This window comes from Stegodyphus dumicola, chromosome 10, assembly GCF_044657685.1.
Source record: "Stegodyphus dumicola isolate Sdum_Otavi_A_Nest chromosome 10, ASM4465768v1".
Classification (NCBI taxonomy): domain Eukaryota; kingdom Metazoa; phylum Arthropoda; class Arachnida; order Araneae; family Eresidae; genus Stegodyphus; species Stegodyphus dumicola.
Window position 1 is genome coordinate 180,707,456 of NC_140777.1, and position 22,960 is coordinate 180,730,415.

Below are 22,960 nucleotides of genomic sequence, written 5' to 3' on the forward strand. Positions count from 1 at the left end.
GCCAATTGTTCAAAAAGCAGAATGATCTCTCCCTTAAAATGAGATATATATTTTTCTATAAAATCAACACTATGAACTTTACCTAATTTTAAATTAAACATTTTAAAAATTCTGTATTCTTAGGATGAAGGCACAAATTATATAAATAAACAAACACCAAAATGTGTTAAAATAATGCACAATTTAAAATATTCTTTCATACACGTGAGTATGAATTCATTCTGCCTTCTTAATGAGCTCCAAGAATTTTTGTGTCATTTTAAAGGATACAGGAAACATTTTTTGCCAAGAGCAGTTCCCTATCAAAGTTAAAAGTGACTGACCACTTAAAGATTTCAATTATTTTTCATGACATTTTTTAATATTCTTTTAGCCAGTGTATGATATATCAGGACTAAAAAGATGATCTTTTTAATATTTACTTCAATTTATGTTTTCCTTTTATACTACTGGAATTTAAAACTTGTGATTTAATTAGAAAAAGGGCTCAGGAAAAGTAAAATTTATTCAAATTCACAATTTCATAAAATGAGCTATCATATAAATAAAAAAGACTAAAGTTTAAAATTGTATTTATTACATAAAAATTGGAGAGGGGGGAAAAGAAGACACTGAAAGGTTTATGTGCTTGTCCATCGTTTGCCTCTTTTATTCCCAGCTGGAGGCTTCTGCAGCTGAAAAGGCTTTTGATTATTCAAGGCAAATTGAGATTGAGCAACACTATCACTTGCAAAACCAGTTGCATCGCCGAGACTAGAACTTCCAAATGAAGGCACTCCGGTTTGACCTGAAATTTTATAATTTATAATTAATTGTTCCTGCTTTCAAACAAACATATTGATTGCCATAAACTTTTACTATTCAAAATTCCTTTGAAACTGTGATCCATTGTTTTAAGCACAGTTAGAGGTTAAATAAATAAATAAAAAGAGATAAAGACTACATTTTAATAAGATGATGATTAAATATTCAGCTGTGATATAACTATTCAGTTAAAGTTGTTTTTATAAAATTATATTTAAGAGACAAGATTCTTATGTAATAAGAAACAAATTTAATATATATTAAAAGTTTTTTTAACACTGAAATGAAGTTTTTCTAAAGAATAAAAACCTGTCATAGCGTAAAATTAATGAGATATTTGCTAAAAGAACTCATCACTAATCAGACTAAAAGTTTAATAACTGTTTGTATATTTTGAATAACATTTTGTGTAACTTATTCTGTTGGGCACAGATAATGTCATATATCAGGTTGCTCTAATTGCTCTCAGAGGTTTGAATAGCATACATCAAAATCAGTATAAATATATTGCTAGTGCCAGTAGTCAGTTGCCAGTCCATAATGCCAAAGAACCCAGTTCTGACTACCAAGCAGTATGTCTTATAGTATGCCCTTTGCTTGTACAAGACTATTCATAATTCTGTGGGACTTTTCAAAAATTATAATAAATTACACAAACAATACAGAAATTTTATTACACTGAAATAAGCTAAGTCTTTTTCTATGCATTTCACAAAAGCTACATTTGTCTGCCTTTTTCAGTATACCTGACCATTCCACAACTGAATAAAAGAAAGTTGTTTGGCTCCTACCATAGACACCACTTTCCAGAGTATTTCAATCAAAATCAGCCGCAAAGAACACAGATAAATCGCAGCAATACCTCAATCAAAATTTCCACTAAGGTGGACAGGACAAAAAGATATACTTCTAGCAGTGGCAGTACATTGCTTTTAAATAGCCGAGTTTCTTGATTAAATTTATAAGCTGGGTAATCTTGCACTTTGCCAAATGGCAATACATTGGCATGTGGAAGATAAAAATGTTTTATTTTAAGCAGTAGCAAAACACTGCTGTTTAATCACTGAATGTATTAATCAAAAATTTATTAAATCCACACAAAATATGAAATAAATAAAAAAGTTAGACTTTGAGATAGAGATATTCAGGTAAAGGTCTATGAGTGTTTAAAATTAAGTGGCTCTGGAAGCTGCCATTTTTCCACAAGATAAAGAAAAACATATACACATACATCCAAATTCTTCATTACAGTGATAAAATTTGGTATCAGTTCCCCCCTTTTTTGTTAAGAATTTAAAAAATATTTGGAGGAATTATGAATAACCATGTATATATGCATTATTATAACATTTTTCTGTTTAATATCAATATAATCAGGAAGTAGAAATACTACATGGTGATAACTTTTGGTGGCAACATTCTTTAAAATAATATATCACATTTATGTTTGGTGGCAACATAGGAAAAGTGAAGTTTGCGATTAATAGCACCTTTGGTGCTAAAAATCAACTGTATTTTCAAAGCAGTTTCAACCACAGATCTTTTTATTGCTAGCTGGATGTGATGGTGGGAATGCGACTATTTGCCATGGCCGTTTCGCCATCAAGACGTATTTTTCTTTACATGACTGTATTATATTTATTTAAATTAATAACTCTGTTTAGTTTAATAATTTAATTAATAAAACATTTTATATAAAATAATATAAAAATGTTTTTGCGTACAGTTTTATACAAATACACCGTTACACATGACATATTAGTTTTAAGAGAGTAAGGTGCTGACAAGATTCCAACGTAATTCCATTTTCCATTCAGATTTCATAAAAATGTAAATTTCTGCTTGTATGAGTGATTTCTCTGAATCAGCCAATTAAAATTTCAAGAAATTTTGACAAATCATGTAAATATTGTACCTGCAAAATTTTAAAATCGATAATATAACTTATATTATATCAGAAGTTTAGCCCCAGTTCTCTTTGATACTGACATAATTTTCCAACCATGTGTAATTTCTTTATATCTCATATTTGTAGATAACTATATATATTAAAAGCAATCTTTATTAAGTATACAAAAGGTAAACAGAATTATTAAACTAAATAAATTTAATATGAGTATAATATGGCAAGATAAAATATAGTCATGTAAAGATAAGTATGTTTTGATGGCAAAAAGTCCTAGACCCATGATGGTTACTTAGACCATGATAGCATGCATGGGAGAATGCGATAATTCTTTACAACCATGGACACACTTAAAGGACATGTATATTGAATTGACCAAACCCAAGTAGTGATAAGTAATGTTCCATTATATTTTTAGTTTTAGCAACATTTTTACTTCTAGCAGTTCTCCAAATATGGAAAATCAATGTTGGCCTTGCCAGGAATCGAATCATGGATCTTCAAATTACTAGATGTGTTTACTACTACTTAAACCATGGAAGAATAACAGTTCCTTACACAATTTCAGCAATAATTTACTTATTTTGTATTACTCTGGATTCTTATTTATGCATTTTAAAATTAGTAGTTTTTTTTTTTAAATGGCAAAAAATGTATACATTTGTTCAGAGTCAAGAGTTCAATACAGAAATATTTGAAAAGGTTGATTTGTTATTGGATTTATATTAAAAAGGAAAAATAATTATTATTTTTTGCATTTTAAATTTTAAGTTTAATTCAGTATCCTAAATGTATTTTCTGCTCTTTAAATAAAATTAAGCCAAAACCACAGATGTATAACTTGCTTTCTGTAACTAAGAAAAGAATCGTACATGGGAGATAAAACATTATAAAAGTCAACTCTTACCACTATTTACCTAGTGGTTTAAAAGTCGTATTCGAAAAGAAAGATCCACGATTCACATTTAGAGATGTCAGCGATCCGCCTGATAGACCTGGAAATGAAAATCCTAAATTGGTAAGTTATTTCTTAAGTACACACACCAATACATCAAACTTGTTTTTATTATTCTTAAGTATATTCCTATATAAACATACATGTATGTAAAATGCATCTGGCAAACTAAACTATTCAGACAGAAAGAAGTTTAATTAAAACATGTTTCATCTACAATCCGTTTTCTTGAAAATTGCTGCCATAATGTAAAATACAGATAAAAAACTTTAATCCAACAGTACAATCTTTAAATAAAAAAATAAGAATTTAAAAAAAAGTCTGAAAGCTTACAGATTTTACATTATGCCCAAATATTTTTTTTTTTTTTAAACTGTTTTGTGTGTTACCTTTATTTATTAAATATCATGTTCTTCAAACTTATAAAAATTCAGTTCAACAGCAATATCGCAAAATAATTTTAAAATTAGCATAGCTTTAAAATTTCTGATACACAGTCTCCCATGCTGAAGATAAAAGTAAATCCCCCCCATACAGTGCTGCCATAGCTCACTTTGAAATCATTGACTTTGTTAATAAAAAATTTGTTAACGTTTTACAAAATATGAAATAGCTAATAAAACAAATTCCAAATTTGGTCTTCAAGCTGCCCATATTTGTGTGGAAACATACGTTATTCAAAATTTGATGGCTCTAGGTACCGTTGTTTCATCACAGTGTGAGAAACATACATACATTTATGCAGTTCTTCATTATTTAATTTCTTTAAATATAATACAAGACTCTAATACTTGGTAGCAACAATTTGAAAAGTGAACTAACATTTCAACGCAAAATGCCAAAACAAAATTAACCGTCCTTCTAGGCAAAGCAAGATATCAGTAAATTTTCATTATTTTTTTAAACTTCTGCAGGACATTTCGTTACTGTAATATACTTAATGAAAGAATATTCTTATAACAGAATCACACAACAACTATTTTGGAAATTACTTATTAAACCTACGAAACGTATGTTTCCACACTACGAAAATCATGTATAACATTGGTCTTGATATCAAAAGCCAGCATTCTTAAAAGTTTATAGTTTGAAGCTATTGAGTTTATCACAACATTTTGAGAAAATTTGTAATTCTTCTTAACACTTTTAAGATCCTCTGCTATTACTGGGCTTCAGGTATTACTTTCCTGAGCTCAGGTATTACAATGCTTCAGGTATTACAATCCTTTGCTATTACTTTCCTGGGCTTCAGGTATTCAAAATCTACAGTACTCTGAACTGGAAGTGTTCACTGAGACATAAACCACTGCTGGAAATTTCATGGTCAACCAGTAACAGACAAATGAAAGCTTAAAAAGCTATGAATGCTAAAATATATAAATTAATCAAGGAGTATATATTTGAAACTAACATCTGATATTCTAATAAGATTAATAATTTAAACAATTAATATTTTTTAGAAACAAACTTGATATTATTAATTGCAATTAATTAATAATGGCAAGTTTGATTCTAAAAAATAACTACCAATAAGTAACTCTTCAGCTTTAAACTAGATGCATATTACTTCCAATTTTACAAGTTTGTTCAAAGACATTCATCATGATCCTGGTGATATGAGAGTACAAAATGTCAATTATTAAGACATCTTGGCAAAAGTTTCAAAGTTCTGTCTGATTTAAAGCCACTTCATATGCACTAAAAAAAATAACTATCACAAATTTAATGATCAACGTCATCAACTACTACTGCAACAAAAATACCAAAATTATAGATTTAACAAATGATGTCTCTCTAATTTAATTGTATTTTTACAAGTGATGAGAATGGGTTGCTTAGAAAGGCTTTAAATACTGACCACTATCAAATCCAGAGGAGCCCAGGTTTCCTAGTGTTGTACTACCACCTGAGAAGAAAGAGGAGAAAAGAAATTTAAAATTAATCCATCGAAGAAATTGCTCTTCACTGAAACTTGTTAATATTGGTGCACACTATATGTAAAACACCCATGTTTGCATAGATTACTCCTTCAAAAGAAAAATTATTCATGTTTCATGATGGATACCATCTTTTCCATAGTTTCCAAAGCTGTTGTTGGGAGGGGGGGGGAGAAAAGTCCACTGTAAGAATAAAGTATTTATCTAAATGCTGAACTAGCTTTTTGATGCCCATGTTATAAAATTTGGTGCTGTGAAGGTGAATTTTATAATCAATAGCTTCTTATGATTGCATTTCCCCCCCTGCTATTTGTAAATAGATCCAACTTTTTATAGAAATTATAGATCATTTCAATTCTATTGAAAAGTAAAACAATGTTTGGATTTTCCCATGCTTTTGAAATGAACCACTTTTATTTACACTACTTATACTACATACACTACTTAGTCACATTTTTAAAGGGATTTTCTTTATTTTAGAAAGGATTGAGTTTTTGTATCTCATTTGTTTTAATTCCTAATGATTAATAACTAAAATGGCATCACCAATTAAATTAATAATTCACAAATATTTACGAAAAAATTCAGTAACAAGAGTAACTGAAAATCCATTAAATACCAATGATGGAACAATGACTAAATAAAAACATTTTGCTAATACATAGAGTACTGCTGAAAACAAATTTAGAAAGTGAGAAATACAATTTCTATGAGCTGTAAATAGTTTAAAACATATCATGATTTGATTCAATACACATATATTGATACTTGTAACTGAAGTTCCAGGATTTTCAGAAAAGATTTCAAGTACATAAAGAACTTAACTGAAAATATAATTTTTTTTCATATACTATTTCATATACATAATATATATATATTTCATATATCATCATTATGAAACAAATATAATATCAAAAAGATTTCATTTTAAGTCTTAAAAACATATGGGAGTAAAACTGAAATAATTAAATTTTTAATTTTACATACTGTAAATACAAAACAAAAGTAACCAACTTAAATACACCACATAAAAAAAGAGGCAGTATTTTAATTCTATATATTTGGAGAAATCTATATTTTTCAATTTAAATATCTTAAAATAAAAAAAAGAAATTCTTTAATTGATGAACACCCCAATCGGTGATTAAGGCTATCATACAAAATGAATTATTTTTTGGCGATATAATTAGCAATATTAATGTTGTACTTTGTTATAATAAAGGTAGTTTTATGTTATAGCGGCCATGCTAAATGGAAATTACCAAACACAAACTACATAACATTAAAAAACAGAAGGGGGGGGAATTGAAAGGTTTCAGATTTTAAATTACATCCAAAGGGGTGTTTTTTTAACGTTTTGTGTGTTACCTTTATTGAGTAAATATTATATTCTTTGAACTTAAACCATAAAATTCAGTTTAACAGCAATGTCTCAAAATAATTTTAAAATAAGCATATCTTTAGAATTTCCAATATGCAGTTCCGTGCGCTGGAGATAAAAAGATTCCTCCCACCCGTAGAGTGTTGCCATTGCTTGCTTTTAAATCATTGAGTTGTTACTCAAAAATTCGTTAAAGTTTTACAAAATAGGAAATCGATAATAAAAATTCCAAATTTCAAATTTGGTTTTTTACATGCCCATATTCGTAGGAGGATTACATCATTCAAAATTCGATGGCTCTATGTACCGTTGGTTTTATCACAATGCGAGAAATATACATACAGATTTTTCATTATTTGATTTCTTCAAATATAATGCAGGACTCTAACATTTGGTGGCAACAGTCTGAAAAGTGATTCAACACAAAATCGCAAAACAAAAATAATAGTCCTTCAGGGACCTTTTGGACTAAAAAGAGAGGGGGGACAGAAAATGCATGACAGTAACAAACACATTACAGGAAAAAAGTAAAATGTAATAAAATTTACTTTGCATTTTATATCTTACATGTGATTCTTCACTATTTCTTGCATGTAGTTTTTGGAAGCTATACATTGTTAATCACCAACTGCTATTGATATGACTTCAAAAGCATTTTCATTTCCTAGACACTGGCACTATATAAATTATACTAGGTTATGACTACCCATATGTAACTACCTTTTTTCAAGAAAAAGACATTTTACTTTGACAAACTATTAAAAATTATCATTAAATGCACCTATATATCAATAAGTAAAACTGTTTGGAGAAGCAAGATCAAATGTTGCTGGAAGAAGAGCCATATATACTGAAACTGATTTTTGGCTACCATTTTTAACAGCACTTCAGTTTATTTACTTTTGGACAGAAGAACTCGCATCCATTAAATGGTATTAGAAGCAGTTAAAAAAGCATGAAACAAGTGATGACTGGAATATTTATGTTGCCTGTGTAAGGATGAAGTCATTGGATTTCAGTCAACAATCAACTTTGATTTGTGAAAGTGGCAAACGTTTTCATGGTGGCTATCACAACATAAAATGACCATCATAAATATTAAACTACTTACAATTAATTAGTTTCTATTATTTCAAAAATCACTCACAGAGAAAAAAAAAGCCCCCATATGTATGGAAAGGTTTGACAGGCTGACTTATATACAATTTCCTTGATTTTTGCTTCTTGATATTATGTGAATGAAAATTCAGAATACTAGTATTAAAAAATTTACTCCTTTCACTAATTAATGAAATTAAAAAACACAAATTTAAGTACTGTAAATGATAATACTTAAGATGAAGTTTGAGAGTATTCTTATAAAAAGTAATACTCATAACATACTTTTTGTTTCTATACTTGGAGGGGGGGACCAAAACATTGCTTTTTGAACTGAATTTGTATAAACAGGTAAAAGTTGGAAAGAAAAAAAAAAAAAAAAAAAAAGCCAGGCCATGGTGGAATATCAAAAAAAGTGCAAATAAAAACTTTTCTTCTGAGAAAAATATATAAAAACTGATTAAATAATGAAACATAATTAAAAACTAGTTTTACATCTCTGTCCCTTAAAAATTTCAAAAATCATTCTTTTCAATATCAACACTCTAATAACATTAAAAAAAAAGATACAAAATTATCTTGTAAGTAGGTTCTAGAAAGGATATATACCTTCTTTTCTTATATATTACCTGGTAATTGCTGTGAACGACCAAATACATTAGTAATTGCTTTGCCTACAGCACTCTGCACAGCAGCAAATGGAGAAGGGCCATATGTAACAGAAGAAAGAAGCTGCGTATTTACTGCATTATCTCGCAAGCTGTCCTTGCGATTTTGCAACAAATTTCTGATATCACCATGATTCAGTCTTTGATTGTTGATAAAATGTTCTTTATATACCTAAAAAACATTAAGCATAACATGAAATACATATTTATTTAAAAATTTTTAAATACAAAATTGTTAATCATCAAATTAAATACCCCACCTCCAAAAAAAACTTGACATTCTGATTTATGTAAAACACTGAATATATACACACTGTATCCACAGAAGTCCTTATGTGACTTTTATTTTTGATAACAATGGTCATAGATGTACACTTCAAATTACAAAATAAATGAATACAATAAAAGTAATTTTGGGGAGGATTATGAAATTAAAATTTTTATGCCCCTGATCCCAATAGTTATGTTTAGAAAAATTTTATACTCGTTATGAAAAATAAAACACAGAAAGTTTTATGCCCTGATGACGAAAATTGATTGAGATATTTAATTTTAAAATTTTGAATTTGTGATGTCTTTTTCTATTTGCCTTGGGGGTAATATACATATATATCAGAATAATTCAAAGCCAATTTTTCCCCCTTGCATGTCATTCAATGATGCCTTCCAAGATTTATTAATGTGTAACATTTTTTAATTTATAACCTTTTATAATACTAAAAGAATTGTTCATTTAAGTAATTTATAAGTTTACAAACACTAAAAATTCATTTATTTATTTAGAATCATACTTTAATAATCACACAGAACATTCATTAAACTAAAAATATTTTTCATTTTAAATTTATCAGTTGGCTATGTGTCAATACTTAAGCCTACCTGTGTTTTTTAGAGTATGAACTCTATAAGGTTTTGTACATTTTTTTTTTTTTTTTCAAAATTCCATACTGATCAATACTTTTTATGACAATCTAAGAATAAAATGCTTTCCAGTTAGTCTATTAACAATACAAGCTTTTTTTTTTTCCTAAATTGATATATTTTTTAGTTACATACAAATGCAAACAATTTACTCTATAATTTGCATATGTGCCCTGAATATGAATATTTTGACCAATTTTTAATTTTTATGGTACTTTTTGTAACAAACTTTTTATAGTGAATATAATTTTTTTCTAAATAAAACTATACAGACCAAAAGACAATATGAAAAAATTAATTTTGTAATTTGTGAATAAATTTTTTCTAAATATAATTATAGAGACCAAAAAGCAATATGAAAAAATAAATTTTGTAATTTTTAGAATACTGAGTTTTCCTCTTTAATATAAAAATGCCAAAACATGAATATTTACATTACTTAAAAGATTTCTGTATTTGTAATGATCCATTGTGAAACAAAGGCTACATCAGAACATAGTATACACAAAAAATGCATATATATAAAATATTACAACTAAAACTGATTAGTATGCATTCATACTAGTTATACTTAATTTATAATATCCCATTTCATAACTCGGAATTAATTTTTTTGAAATTAGGAAGCATATTGCACTAGAAGGAAAAGTAAAATTGCCCAAATTCATCTACTGAATGCAAAAACATCATCCCTGGTGGCAGCAGCTTAAATTAATACTATACTACCTTGCTAATTAATTATATATGAATTTTATTACACAAAGAAATTATAGTAATTTTTTATGGGTTTAACACTTAAGGGTGACTATTTTATTACTTGTTTTTGTTTGTTTTACAATATTACAGTGCATTCAAGCAAATTATCATACTAAGTGCAATGATTCCTGTAATAATCACACATCTCCTTTTGTGCTTATAGGCAACTGTGTATAGTCTCTATGCAGGATCAAAAAAAAATTTCAGATTTTCACATAATGTCATACAGACCAAGCCTACGTAAAAATTACAATAATGTTTGAAGCATACTATTTCCATACATGACAAATATTTAAAAAAAAAAAAAAAAGAAAAAGAAAAAAGATCAGTAATTTTACATGAAAATTGTTAAACGGTCAGATACAGTGCATTTAAATTGAGTGATTAAAATGGTCAAAAAAGTTTAATTTAACAAACAAATCACAGCATTTGGCTTCATATTTCTAAAGCACTTTACGATGAGATTCATTAGGAGCAGACACAACAAAAATGCAAATAAAAATCAGAAAGAACTTCTTAAAAAAAAAAGTAACTCAATCCTCAAATAAATATCAGAATCATGTCTAACTTTTTAGGGTCATGAATGAACTTAGCTTGAAAAATTAAATTCCTCGCTAAAATGGATACTAACGAGTTCAAGTTGTCTTACTGGTTTCTGCAAAAATGAATGCAAATTTAATACTACTTGTGAAGTTGAACCCCCTTTCTCCATGAGCACAACCATGCTGACCTCATCCTCAAAAGACTTCAGAGTTTTTGGCATTACAATGAGAATAAATACATCAAAAAAATTAATTTCACTGAATACTAATGGTGGTACTGGTAATGTAAAATTTTCTGCATAATGAGGGAAAAAATTATGCATACTAGTATTATTAATTCTATATTTTGGCAATAAATGCTAGCTGAAATTGAGTCAAAGAGACAGAAAGTTTAATAAACCTCTATTACGTAATGAAATCGATTCAAAAACAGGAATTTTAAAAGTAACTGTGACTTACATTTCAGTTTGTTAAAAATCTGGATAGAAAATTATACAGATTTCAAAAGCACAAAGCAGTTGTACAGAATTCATGAAAGTTTACCTACTTAGAGTCACTAAGTTTTACAAGTACTAATAGTTATGCAAGTACAGGTCACAAACATGTTTAAGTATTCGAAAGAATATTTCACCATTATTCTATAATGGACTAGCAAATCATACATCTACTGAAATGAATCACTCTACAACTGAGAAGAAACACTAATTTATGGACAAAAATGACATTCATCATAAATCTGATATCACCCCAAATGAGTTTCTTCAGAATTAACATTACAGGTTTTATATCAACATTATTCTGTGCGATATTTGTTCAAAATTTAATAAGAAGCATTTTGTACGAAAAATAGTCGAAATAATAAACTTAATACTGAATGTAATACCAATTAATTTTCTTACATTCATTCTTCAGTTACTTCACAGCATGTGCAATGTAAAAAAAAAAAAAAAAATTACACCTTTCAAGTGAGTTACCCTTAATATTCCACAGTGTCACCAAAATAGGGAAGCAGAATATGATCAACAATCTCTCTACTAACACATGACAGATAAGCCCTCATAATAACTAGTTTTGAACCTATGTTGGAATCAATTACATTTAAATACCCTATACAATAAAAACTTAATCAAATTATCTACCTCTTGAACTTGTGCTGCTGCTAATTATAAACTTTGCTTATTGCACCCCATTGTCAACTCTACAGTTTGTCAATTTTCTTTTTTTTCTTCTGGGACAGCATATGTAAACAAATTTTGAAAATGGACTGAATATTTATCATCTTCAAACTGATCATAGACATACCATTGTCAACCCTACAGTTTGTCAATGGTATGTCTATGATCAATTTGAAGATGATAAATATTCGGTCCATTTTCAAATTTTGTTTACATATGCTGTCCCAGAAGAAAAGAAAGAAAATTCAAGATAAATTAATATTTGAACTTTAATTTGAGCAATGCATTGCATAAAATATATATACATATATTTCTACAATTTAAAATATAAGAAAATCAAATGAAATTTTTTAGATAAAAATTTAGCAAATCAATAAAAATAATTTGTTTTCCACGTCATGTCAAGTCCATTGCCTTGAGATTATTTTACCCCCAATTAGTTTGCAAATCTGCCTAAAAAGGGCAGTACATATTCAAAGTAGTCGAACTTAGCTTGATTGGTTTATCTATGTCACTGAATATGTAATGGCCCTTTTAGACAGATTTACAAACTAATTTTGGGTAAAATAATCTCGAGGTAACGGACCTGACATGAAGTGGAAGACAAATTATTTTTCTATTGATTTGCTAAAGAAAAAAACTTTTTTTATTAATTTTTATCATGACTATAACACACTAGTAGTTCATATTTAAAATAATTAAACTTATTTATTTAAAAAATAAATTAGGTTACAAAACAGAGAGATTGAATAACATAAAAACTTGAAAGAGACATGCATTTTTGCCTACGATCACATTTTTTAAGATTTATATGTAACAAATTTCATTTTTTAAATATTTTAAATTGTAGAAATATATTTATAGTCATCTTTATGCAATGCATTGCTCAAATTAAACTTTATATATAATTTATCTCGAATTTTCTTTTGGGCAGCATATGTAAGCAAAATTTGAAAATTGGCCATTCATTAATTTTCTTTCACATTTATTGCTTCATTATAAAAATTTCTTTTTCAATTGCATTGACTGTATACCACTTTAATCTTGTACTGATATCAGTTCTATATTATACTAATCCTATAAACGTGATATTGAAAATGAGTGTCATCTAAGAAAGCAGCTGAGGTTAAAACAAATAGATTTTTAACTAGCACTAGGAAAAAAAATGACTGTTGATTTTAGTAACTTCTAAGAAGTTAAATCCTATTTATGAATACTAATAAAATATGTGTAAAATTTTCACTAAAGGAAATCTTACTCAAGATCTGGAATAAAAAAGCTATATATATGAAAAATATTGTATTTGTGATATATAAATTACCTGGACTTCTTGATGAATTGTTTGTAACTGTGCAGCTAACGTCACAAATACATCATGCAACCGCCGTCTAATCGCAGTCCATTCTAAATAGAAATAAAACCAAGCATCTGCAATAATCCTACACAAAATAAGTTAATAAAATTTATATCCAATGAAAAAAGCAAATACCACATTTTAAATAAATCTGCAGTAATATTATAGTTACCTAAATAAAACTTTTAGCTGCATTTAATAACCTTCCTTACACAGAAATTACACAATATGAATTATCTACAATGCAAGTTAACATAAAAAATTCTATTTATAATAAATAATAGTTTATACACAATATTTTACAGAAGAGGGGAATCAAAGCTTATTAATTTCACACAAGCTAAATATAAGCACATCTGTTAAGTGCATACACTTATTGGATAAATAAAATTAAACATACAAAGTCTTTAATTAACTGTCTCGCTGCATATTTTTTTTTTTTATCAAAATAGGTTCAAAAATTGCTAACTTTTTTTTATTACTTATATGAAATTTACATACATTTTGGAGTTAAACTATACAAATTTTTTTAAAAAAGAGTTTTTTTTTCAATATAGAATTAAGATTAAAAAAAGGGGTGTCGGAAAATTGAAATTGAAGAATAATCGTATAAAAGCAAAATTTGGAAAATTAACCTTGGTTAAATTATGATTTATTTTATGAAATTCAAAGTAAAATGTATATGCTAATTAAAATATACAAAATATTTACAAAACATTAGTATGACAAACTTCAAAACAAGGCTCGAGGCAAAGTCCTACGTTGCAATATTTGCACCAAATTCATGTTTCTTTGTGAATTTTTTGCCAGTTTTAGTTTTATTTGAGCAACAAAACAGTTAGTCTCACGGAAGTGACAGTTGAACTACACCTGCCAGGGTAAACACTGGAATTTCCATCTGAATATTTTTGAATGCTTTTCTCAATAATTTGCAAACTGAACTCTAAAATGTTATATTTTACAATGGGTTATCCTTTTTATAAAGGATATAAGCATTTCACAGCGATTGTCAAGAAAAGGAAATGAAGTAGGAACTGGTAGAATATTTTGCGTATCAATTTTGCACTACCGTCAAACACTTTGAATAGAAAGTGAATCTTTATATTCATCACTATCTGCAGAGGAATCAGAGAAATTCTCATCAGTTTCACTACAACTATCTCCAGTATACTAATTCAGAAGTCAAACAACAAAAATCAGCGTTAAATTTACAAAATTTTCACAGGACTAGTTTCGATGGTTTTACCGAACCACCATCTTCAGCTGCAAAACCGCAAATGAACAAGATAGGAAATAATGATTAGATAAGATAAGAAAGCCTGGACAAGAATAAGCAAGTGGCGCCATCTGTTGGTGAAACCAGAACTAAAACATAATTTCTTTAAAGGCCGAAGGCAAATTTGGATTGGAATTAGGATCGTTAACTAGAACAGAAAGATTTTTATGAATGTGAAATGCCTCTAGAAAATCCAGTTCTCCAATGGAAGATGTTTTTTGAATAATTTTGGCAGCAGAAAAATTGAAAGTGTGATTTTCGGACCAACAATTGGCAGCAGAAAAACTGAAAGTGCTGCCAAAATTATTCAAAAAACATCTTCCATTGGAGAACTGGATTTTCTAGAGGCATTTCACATTCATAAAAATCTTTCTGTTCTAGTTAATGATCCTAATTCCAATCCAAATTTGCCTTCGGCCTTTAAAGAAATTATGTTTTAGTTCTGGTTTCACCAACAGATGGCGCCACTTGCTTATTCTTGTCCAGGCTTTCTTATCTTATCTAATCATTATTTCCTATCTTGTTCATTTGCGGTTTTGCAGCTGAAGATGGTGGTTCGGTAAAACCATCGAAACTAGTCCTGTGAAAATTTTGTAAATATAACGCTGATTTTTGTTGTTTGACTTCTGAATTAGTATTTATTCGGCGTGTTATTGTGTCTTAATTATCTCCAGTATACTTAAAATTGAAGTCAGAATTGCTATCACTGTCGGAAATATTGTCAGAAATGTAGGTTATATCATTCGCAAAATGTTTCCTGCCAGACATCTTTGAGCTTTGAAAACAGCGAGCAAAATGATGCAAAAGATGCTTGTATATTTTGCAGAAATATGGACAACTAATGCCATCTGTTAACCCAGATCTGAATAAACAATTAAACATCCCAGAAAAGCCGAAATAAAACCATGTACGAGAAAAGAGTGGGTTGCACAATTAAACGGACGAACAAATGCATCCCTGTTGAAATCACAGGTTGTGCAAATTTTGCTACTTCTACGCTGCCGACGGAAATCGCGACATGTGCAGCGAGAGGGTTAAGTACATAGGACCAAAAATGTTTAGCATTAACTCAGCCACAAAAGCTCATACTGAAATAAATAATAATAATAAAATAATGCTTAACAAACCATTTGGAGTTAGTGTATATGGCTGTGACAATGATAACAGTTGTCTTTCAAGCTGTTCAATTTGTTGCCTGTAAGACTGCATCTGCTTTTCAAAGGAATTAGCCAGATTATGAAAATACCTACAATGTCGAAATAAAAAATACATAAATAAATAATGTATAAATAATGTATATGCACTTTTCAGACCAATCCATATAAACTGCTCAAAACAATTAAAGGATATTGTAAGTTTTATATAACATAAAGATATAAGAGAAATTTTTTTTTTGCTGAAAATGGAAGAAGAGAATCACAAATGCAAATTTTTCTGATTTTCAAACTGTGGAGTATGCTAATTTTGAGTTCGACGTCAAAAATGTCGCTTCAGTGGCAACGAATGAAATTTGACTTTTAACTGAATAAAAGACAATGAAGACAAGGGTGATCGGCATTCAGTGACTGCTTTGTTTTGATGAGTACGATGTTTCAGCGAAGTCATTTAACCAATTCAGAAGCTTGGAGAGTTGTTGGTAGGTTAGAAGGGGAGGGGCAAACTGAAGCCGAAGTAGCACAAGCCATTGGAGTGTCACAAAGTGTGATTTTCAGGATCTGGAACCGTTTTTTGGAAACTGGAAGTGCAGGCCGAAGACCAAGGCAAGGTCGTAGACGGGCAACAACGCCCAATGAAGATCGATATTTAGTGTTAATGGCTCGGAGACACTGAAATAAATGCTACTCTTCTCCAACAACACCTTCCGCTCGGCTACTGGCACCACGGTTTCAACTCAGACTGTCCGAAACCAGCTCCATGGTGTAAGTCTCTATGCTCGCCGACCGATGGTATGTGTTAGACTAACATCAAGGCATAGTCGCGACCGCAGGGAGTGGGCAACAGAGCATGTGAACTGGAGGAGAAATGAATGGAGCAATGTTCTTTTTTCTGACGAATCCCGTTTTTCTGTTCATCCTGATAATAGGCATATTTTCATCTGGAGGGGCCATGACAGAAAGAATAATCCTGCGTTCATGCAGGAAAGTGTCAGATTTGGCAGTGGGGAAGTGTTGGTGTATAGTGTCATCTCCATTGACGGGCGTACAGACCTCTACATCAGTCGAGATGGACCTCTGACTGGTCGCCGATATAGGGATTAGATCCTCAGACCTATTGTAGTTCCTTACGCTGCAGCAATCGGAGATGACTTCATTTTAATGGACGATAACTGCAGGCCACATCGTGCTAACCTGGTGGAGGATTTCCTTTTCGAGGAAGGAATCGTACAAATGGAATGGCCAGCGTGTTCTCCAGACATGAATCCAATAGAGCACGTTTGGGACGCTCTAGGAAGACGAGTTGCTGGCCGCCAACCACCCCCACAAACTCTCCAAGAACTGGAAAGAGCTCTCCTGGAAGAGTGGGACAGAATACCCCAACTCGTGATTAATAGCCTCATTGACTCCATGCCTCAAAGGTGTTCAACGTTGCTGGCCGTCCGTGGAAACCATACCCCCTACTGAAAATGATTTCCTTTGAAGAAAACACCTTTTCTTATTCTTTTTTTTCTCATATGCACTAATTGTGTTTTTTTCCTTTTGCACATAAATGCGCAATAAAATGCATTTTTTTCTGCCAAACATGTGTAATTTATTTTCATATAACCTACAACGTCTGTCGACCATGTATCAATCAGCTAAAAAGTTTCCCAGCCACAAGATCCACCTAAAACCGCAATATCCTTTAATTGTTTTGAGCAGTGTATTTAAACATATCATTTCTGTAATAAAAACATACTCAGTTGGAGCATTATTTTCATATTGTAGTGAAGAAGGAGAATCTTTAGTCCTCTGTGCAATTTCTGCATTCTTTAATTCCTGTAATAATGATATAAAAATAATTTTATAACAGAATGAATGATAACAGTATGAATGATAAATACAATAAAGCATATTATTCAGTAGATTTTTTGCCCTTACTTACGAGGGCTATCCAGAAAGTAGATTACGTTTTGGAATAAAAAAATAAACAAAGTATAGGAAACAAATTTTATTATATACAGATGAAAGCCACACTCAAATACTACTTTTCTACATAGTCACCATACAAATTAAGGCATTTATCATAGCGATGTACGAGCTTGGAAATTCCTTCTTCGAAAAATTCGGCCGCCTGCGCCTTCAACCACTTCGTTACCTCTTCTTGCAGCTGTGCGTCGTCATCAAAACGCTGCATAGCCAGCCACTTCTTCATTGCTGGGAATAGGTGGAAGTCGCTCGGTGCCAGGTCGGGACTGTACGGCGGATGAGGAAACAACTCCCACTTAAAAGATTCAAGAACTTTACGAGTGACATTTGCCGTGTGGGGCCGGGCGTTGTCGTGAATCAACAAGATCTTAGAGCTCAACATTCCTCTGCGCTTGTTTTGAATTGCTCTTCTGAGTTTTTGGAGAGTTTGGCAATACCTTTGAGAGTTTATTGTAGTGCCTCTTTCCAGGAAGTCCACCAAAATTACACCTTTTCTGTCCCAAAAAACAGTCGCCATCATCTTCCTTGCCGACATTGTTTGCATGCATTTCTTGGGTTTTTGGGGAGAACTTGTGTGCCCCCACTGCATTGATTGCAATTTCGTTTCACAGTTCACATGTTTCGCCCATGTTTCGTCACCAGTAACGATGCGATCGAGTAAAGAGTCACCATCCTTATGGTAAGCGTCCAAAAAGTTCAACGCTGCAGCCATTCGCTGATTTTTGTGGTCCTCTGTCAAGATTTTTGGAATCCATCTTGCACAAAACTTGTGGTAACCAAGCTTTTCGCTGATGATTTCGTGCAACAAACTTCGCGAAATTTGTGGAAAACTCAAAGAAAGTTCCGTTATTGTGAAATTTCGATTTTCACGGACTTTAGCATCGACTTTTTCGAGAAGTTCGGCGGTCACTATGCTGGGTCTCCCACTTCGATCTTCGTCGTGAACATTGGTTCGGCCATTTTGAAATCTTATGACCCACTGACGCACTCCACCTTCAGTGATAATGTTGTCCCCATACACTTCACGAAGCTGCCGATAGATTTCTATCGGTTTACAGTTTTTTGCAGTCAGAAACCTTATTACTGAGCGCACCTCGCAGCTCGCGGGATTTTCAATTAACGCAGACATTTCAAACCGTCACAGTATCTGAACGGAGCACAGCACGAACCTCTCACTAGCACGGCTAGATGCAGACTGAGCTGCGCAACGCTCTGACCCCAAGATGGCCGCGCTAGCCCCGCCCCTAGCGGACACAGACGGAAACGTAATCTACTTCCTGGATGGCCCTCGTATTTATTTTGAAATTCAAAACCTATGTACATAGGAAATGACCCAAATGCCACTAAATCATATGAGATAAATGAACAAATGTCCAAAAGTAAACAGTGAAACCTCTCTTAAGATGACAGTCTGGTTTCAGATGATTTTGATTTTTTATGAACATGATCATTTTAAAATAGACCATTCTTTCTATAATGTTTAAAAACTTAAAAACATTTCAAAAATGGTAAAATTTAAAAAATGCACAGATGAAAAATTTTTGCTTTTACTGCTATTTTAATTTCATTCATCTATTTAAGTGATATATTTCAAATAATATGGCACAGAATATTTTTATGCTTTAAGGCAACACATGTTGGCTCCTCTCAAAATGTATAGTTTTTCAATAAAACTAATATGAATTATGTAAAAGAAATTATAGTTTTAATAATTATTCTTCACAAGAATGTTAAAAAAATACATTCCGGATTATTTTTCTTTTGCATTAAATTGAATAATACCACAAACATATTAAAAATAATCCATTAAATATCAAAACTAATTGTTATATTGGAAATGAAGGCATTTTACCAAAAAATGATAAGAAAATTTAAAATTATAAGCAAATTCAGAATATTTGCTCCCAGATTTATCATACCATATTTCTGTTTATAAATATAAACCAATGTGGAAACCTCATCTGCAGAATTCAAGATTTATAAAAATACAAAATGTAAATATTAAATACCTTATAATTTATAAAAATCTATTCATAAATGCTGGAAACATCTTATAAATATGTAACAGTGTATTTTACAAGATAAATTTTTACAACATATACATAATTAGATCTTTTTTTAAAAAATTTACTTGATTTGATTCTTCCTTCAGCTTTGCAATAGCTATTGCATTCCTTTGAAGACCATTTGAAACAACAGATAACTGCTGTCTAAGGGCAACTACTTGTTCCTGAACACGGAAAATATTTTTACTTGACACTCGACTCATCTCTTCACGGATGGCTTTTTGTTCTTTGACATACTTTCTGTTAAAAAGAAAAAAAAAAAGCTATTAAATCAATGTACATACAATACCAAATGCATGAATACTTTTAAAAGAAGCAAACAATAGTTGGGTATTAGGCAACACCAGCTGATACACTACCTATACTAGAATCCAGGATTTTATTTTCCCCTGAGAAATGCAACCCTCTAGAAGCAGTTCTGGGTACACTGCGGTGGGGGAGGGGAGAGAGAGTTGTATATCTCCCATTCTACTGGGCTGATTGATGAAATTCAAATTGTGTTTTTTATGTCTCAAAAGCACAACTTAGGATATATATTAGATTTTTATATAGCATCGTTCTAATACAGGTGTTTTGAACAAAATCGGACTTTTCCTGAAATGACAGGCCAATTTGTTTCCATATTTCAATTCTACGACTCAAATTATGCCTAAATACTAAATTTTGTAAAATTTGTCACAAAATTTACCAAGAAATTCAAAAATGTATCTTGGCTCATTTTTTCCAGTTTGCGCCAAGAATAATATACTCGGCGAACTTCTTAATTTATGGTAGCTTTCTTTTCTCTTTCCCTGTGCACAAGCGGGGAGGGGGAGGGAGAGAACACATCATTCATTCTTTCAAGTAATCTTAACAAAGATCGTGAACCACATTTGGCATAATTATTGCTCATGGCAAATATGCTAAATTTCAAAATGCGGCGATATGAAAGTTCATGTATATGTTAGGAAATTCTGAATAAAAAAATTCTAATTTTTTGCAGGTGAACTTAGAAATACATTATTTTAAGATGATGGTAAAATTTTTTATAGGTTATAATGCAGGAACTTTTTCGAAAAATGTATAAAAAATATTTTAAAATAAACATTTTACAAATAAATCACAAAAAAATGTGCAAATTATATTTGGATTAAGCCTAAATTTGGAATTCTGGAAGAAGGAATTGAGTAAGTTTAATAAAAAAAGAGATACTAATAAATGTATATCAAATTCAATTAACATCGAGGAGCTAAAATTTTGAGAGATAATTTTTTAAAAAACTACTTGTGCGATTTTTACAAAACTTGGCAGTTTGGAATAATTTGAGTCATAGAATCAAAGTATGGAAAAAAAACTGGAATGTCATTTCAGAAAACATCCGATTTTGTGTCAAAATATCTATATTAGAACAATGCTATATATAAATCCAATACGTATCCTAAGTGGTACTTTCGAGACATGAAAAACGCAAGTTGAATTTCGTCAATCGGCCCAGTAGAACAGGAGATATAGAACTGTCCAATTTTTAGTCCAAAGCAGCTTTGTCCCTGAAGGACAATTGTTTTCGTTTTGCAATTTTGCGTCGAATCACTCTGAATGTCCGTTTCACTTTTCAATCTGTATCCACCCAATATTATCGCCCTATATTATATTTGAAGAAATTAAATCAAGAAGAATCTGCATAAATGTATGTATGTTTCTCGCATTGTGATAAAACAACAGTATCTTACGAATATGGGCATCTGGAAGCCCAAATTTGAAATTTGCTTTATTATCGATTTCCTATATAGTAAAACTTTAATGAATGTTTGATTAACGAACTTAAGGATTTCAAAGAGGGCAATGGCAATGTTGCACAGAAAAAAATTTTTTATCTTCAGAGCGTGAGTCTCTGTATCGAAAATTCTGAAGATATGCTCATTTTAAAACTATTTTGCGATATTGCTCTTGAACTGAATTTTATGGTTTAAGTGTGAAGAACGTGATAATTAATAAATAAAGGTAACAGACAAAAATGTAAAAAAAAAAAAAAAAAAAAAAAAAAAAAAAAAAAAAAAAAAACATATAATTTAAAATCCGAAACATTTCAGATTTTTTTTTATTCCCCCCCCCCACACACACAGTGTACATTACGAGTTGTATCATTAGTGAAAGTAACATAACGAAATTTAAAAGTAAATAAATGAAGAAGTTCACCATAATAATTAGCACAAGTAAGTAGAAATGCATCATGGACTATGTTTTCAGCATGTGAAAGCTGTAATGGTCGGTCAAGAGACTTTGTGTCCAGAACAAGTCTTTTTATGTCTGTGACAGGAATAGTTGGAATTGAAGTTGTGTTGGTACTTTCTGATTATTTGCATCCAACAAAAAGTTGCCAACTTTGTAAATGGGTGAAAAGTGCTTTTATTGGCTATCTTTATAGGTACTGTTCTGCTCAATAATAATAAAAAGGAAGCATTTTCTAAGAAACAAAAAATTTTATTGGGGGGGAGGGATCTATGCGACCGATGCCAAACGTTTACAGTCAGTAACTATCGTTAAGTAAAATGACAGTTAAATATATAGCATACATGCACTTAAAACATATATGTGGTATGCATATACACAAATTCGCTATTATCATGCATATACTTGAAAATATGCCAAAATACAGTACTTTTCCCACATTTTGAATACTCATAAAGTAATGTTGCATCATTAACAAGATTGCTCCACAGAAAAATCTTGGAAGCTTTTAAGAAATTCACACTGAAAAGCGAATTAATGCAAGCAATAACTTTAGCCTCCAAAAAGTAAAATTCATTATTTTTATTCCAATGATGGAGAGTTATTGAAGATTTATTTATTGGAATGTTATTGAACATTTTGCATGGACATTGCATTGAACGATGGAAAGTTATTGAACATTTATTTAACCTATCATATTTACTCGCTTATCTTGAATTTTAAAAGATCTGCAAGTTTGTCCTCTAGAATCAGTATTTCTCAACTGGATTTACTCCAAAGACTGGTAA

The 22,960-nt window shown here is 30.5% G+C and overlaps 1 protein-coding gene across 4 annotated transcripts; it reads right to left on the reverse strand.

Annotated features, from left to right (window-relative positions):
• Positions 1 to 487: 487 nt before the first annotated feature.
• Positions 488 to 22,160, reverse strand: LOC146995227 (nucleoporin p58/p45-like). 4 transcript variants are annotated; one of them, XM_085825948.1, is made up of 9 exons: positions 22,140 to 22,160; positions 20,030 to 20,204; positions 17,669 to 17,748; positions 15,901 to 16,019; positions 13,465 to 13,547; positions 8,711 to 8,921; positions 5,524 to 5,571; positions 3,628 to 3,705; positions 488 to 787 (listed from the first exon to the last, which is right to left on the reverse strand). In XM_085825948.1, exons 2-9 carry the CDS (start codon positions 20,165 to 20,167, stop codon positions 621 to 623), a joined length of 924 nt encoding a protein of 307 aa, XP_085682074.1. In that variant the 5' UTR covers positions 20,168 to 20,204; positions 22,140 to 22,160; the 3' UTR covers positions 488 to 620. The 4 variants fall into 4 exon arrangements, with proteins under 4 accessions (XP_085682074.1, XP_085682073.1, XP_085682075.1 ...); XM_085825947.1 differs by lacking the exon at positions 22,140 to 22,160 and adding an exon at positions 20,324 to 20,951; XM_085825950.1 differs by lacking the exon at positions 22,140 to 22,160 and adding an exon at positions 20,324 to 20,972 and having other exon boundaries at positions 556 to 787; positions 3,618 to 3,705.
• Positions 22,161 to 22,960: the final 800 nt, after the last annotated feature.

Bases quoted from the DNA above. Each gene is read 5' to 3' on its own strand.
- LOC146995227 (XM_085825948.1), bottom strand. From the start codon at position 20,167: ATGAGTCGAGTGTCAAGTAAAAATATTTTCCGTGTTCAGGAACAAGTA. The intron at 5,572-8,710 runs GTAATATATAAG...CTTTCTTCTCAG, and splicing joins TCGTTCACAGCAATTACCAG to GTGGTAGTACAACACTAGGA. The intron at 788-3,627 runs GTAAATAGTGGT...ATAAAATTTCAG, and splicing joins TACGACTTTTAAACCACTAG to GTCAAACCGGAGTGCCTTCA.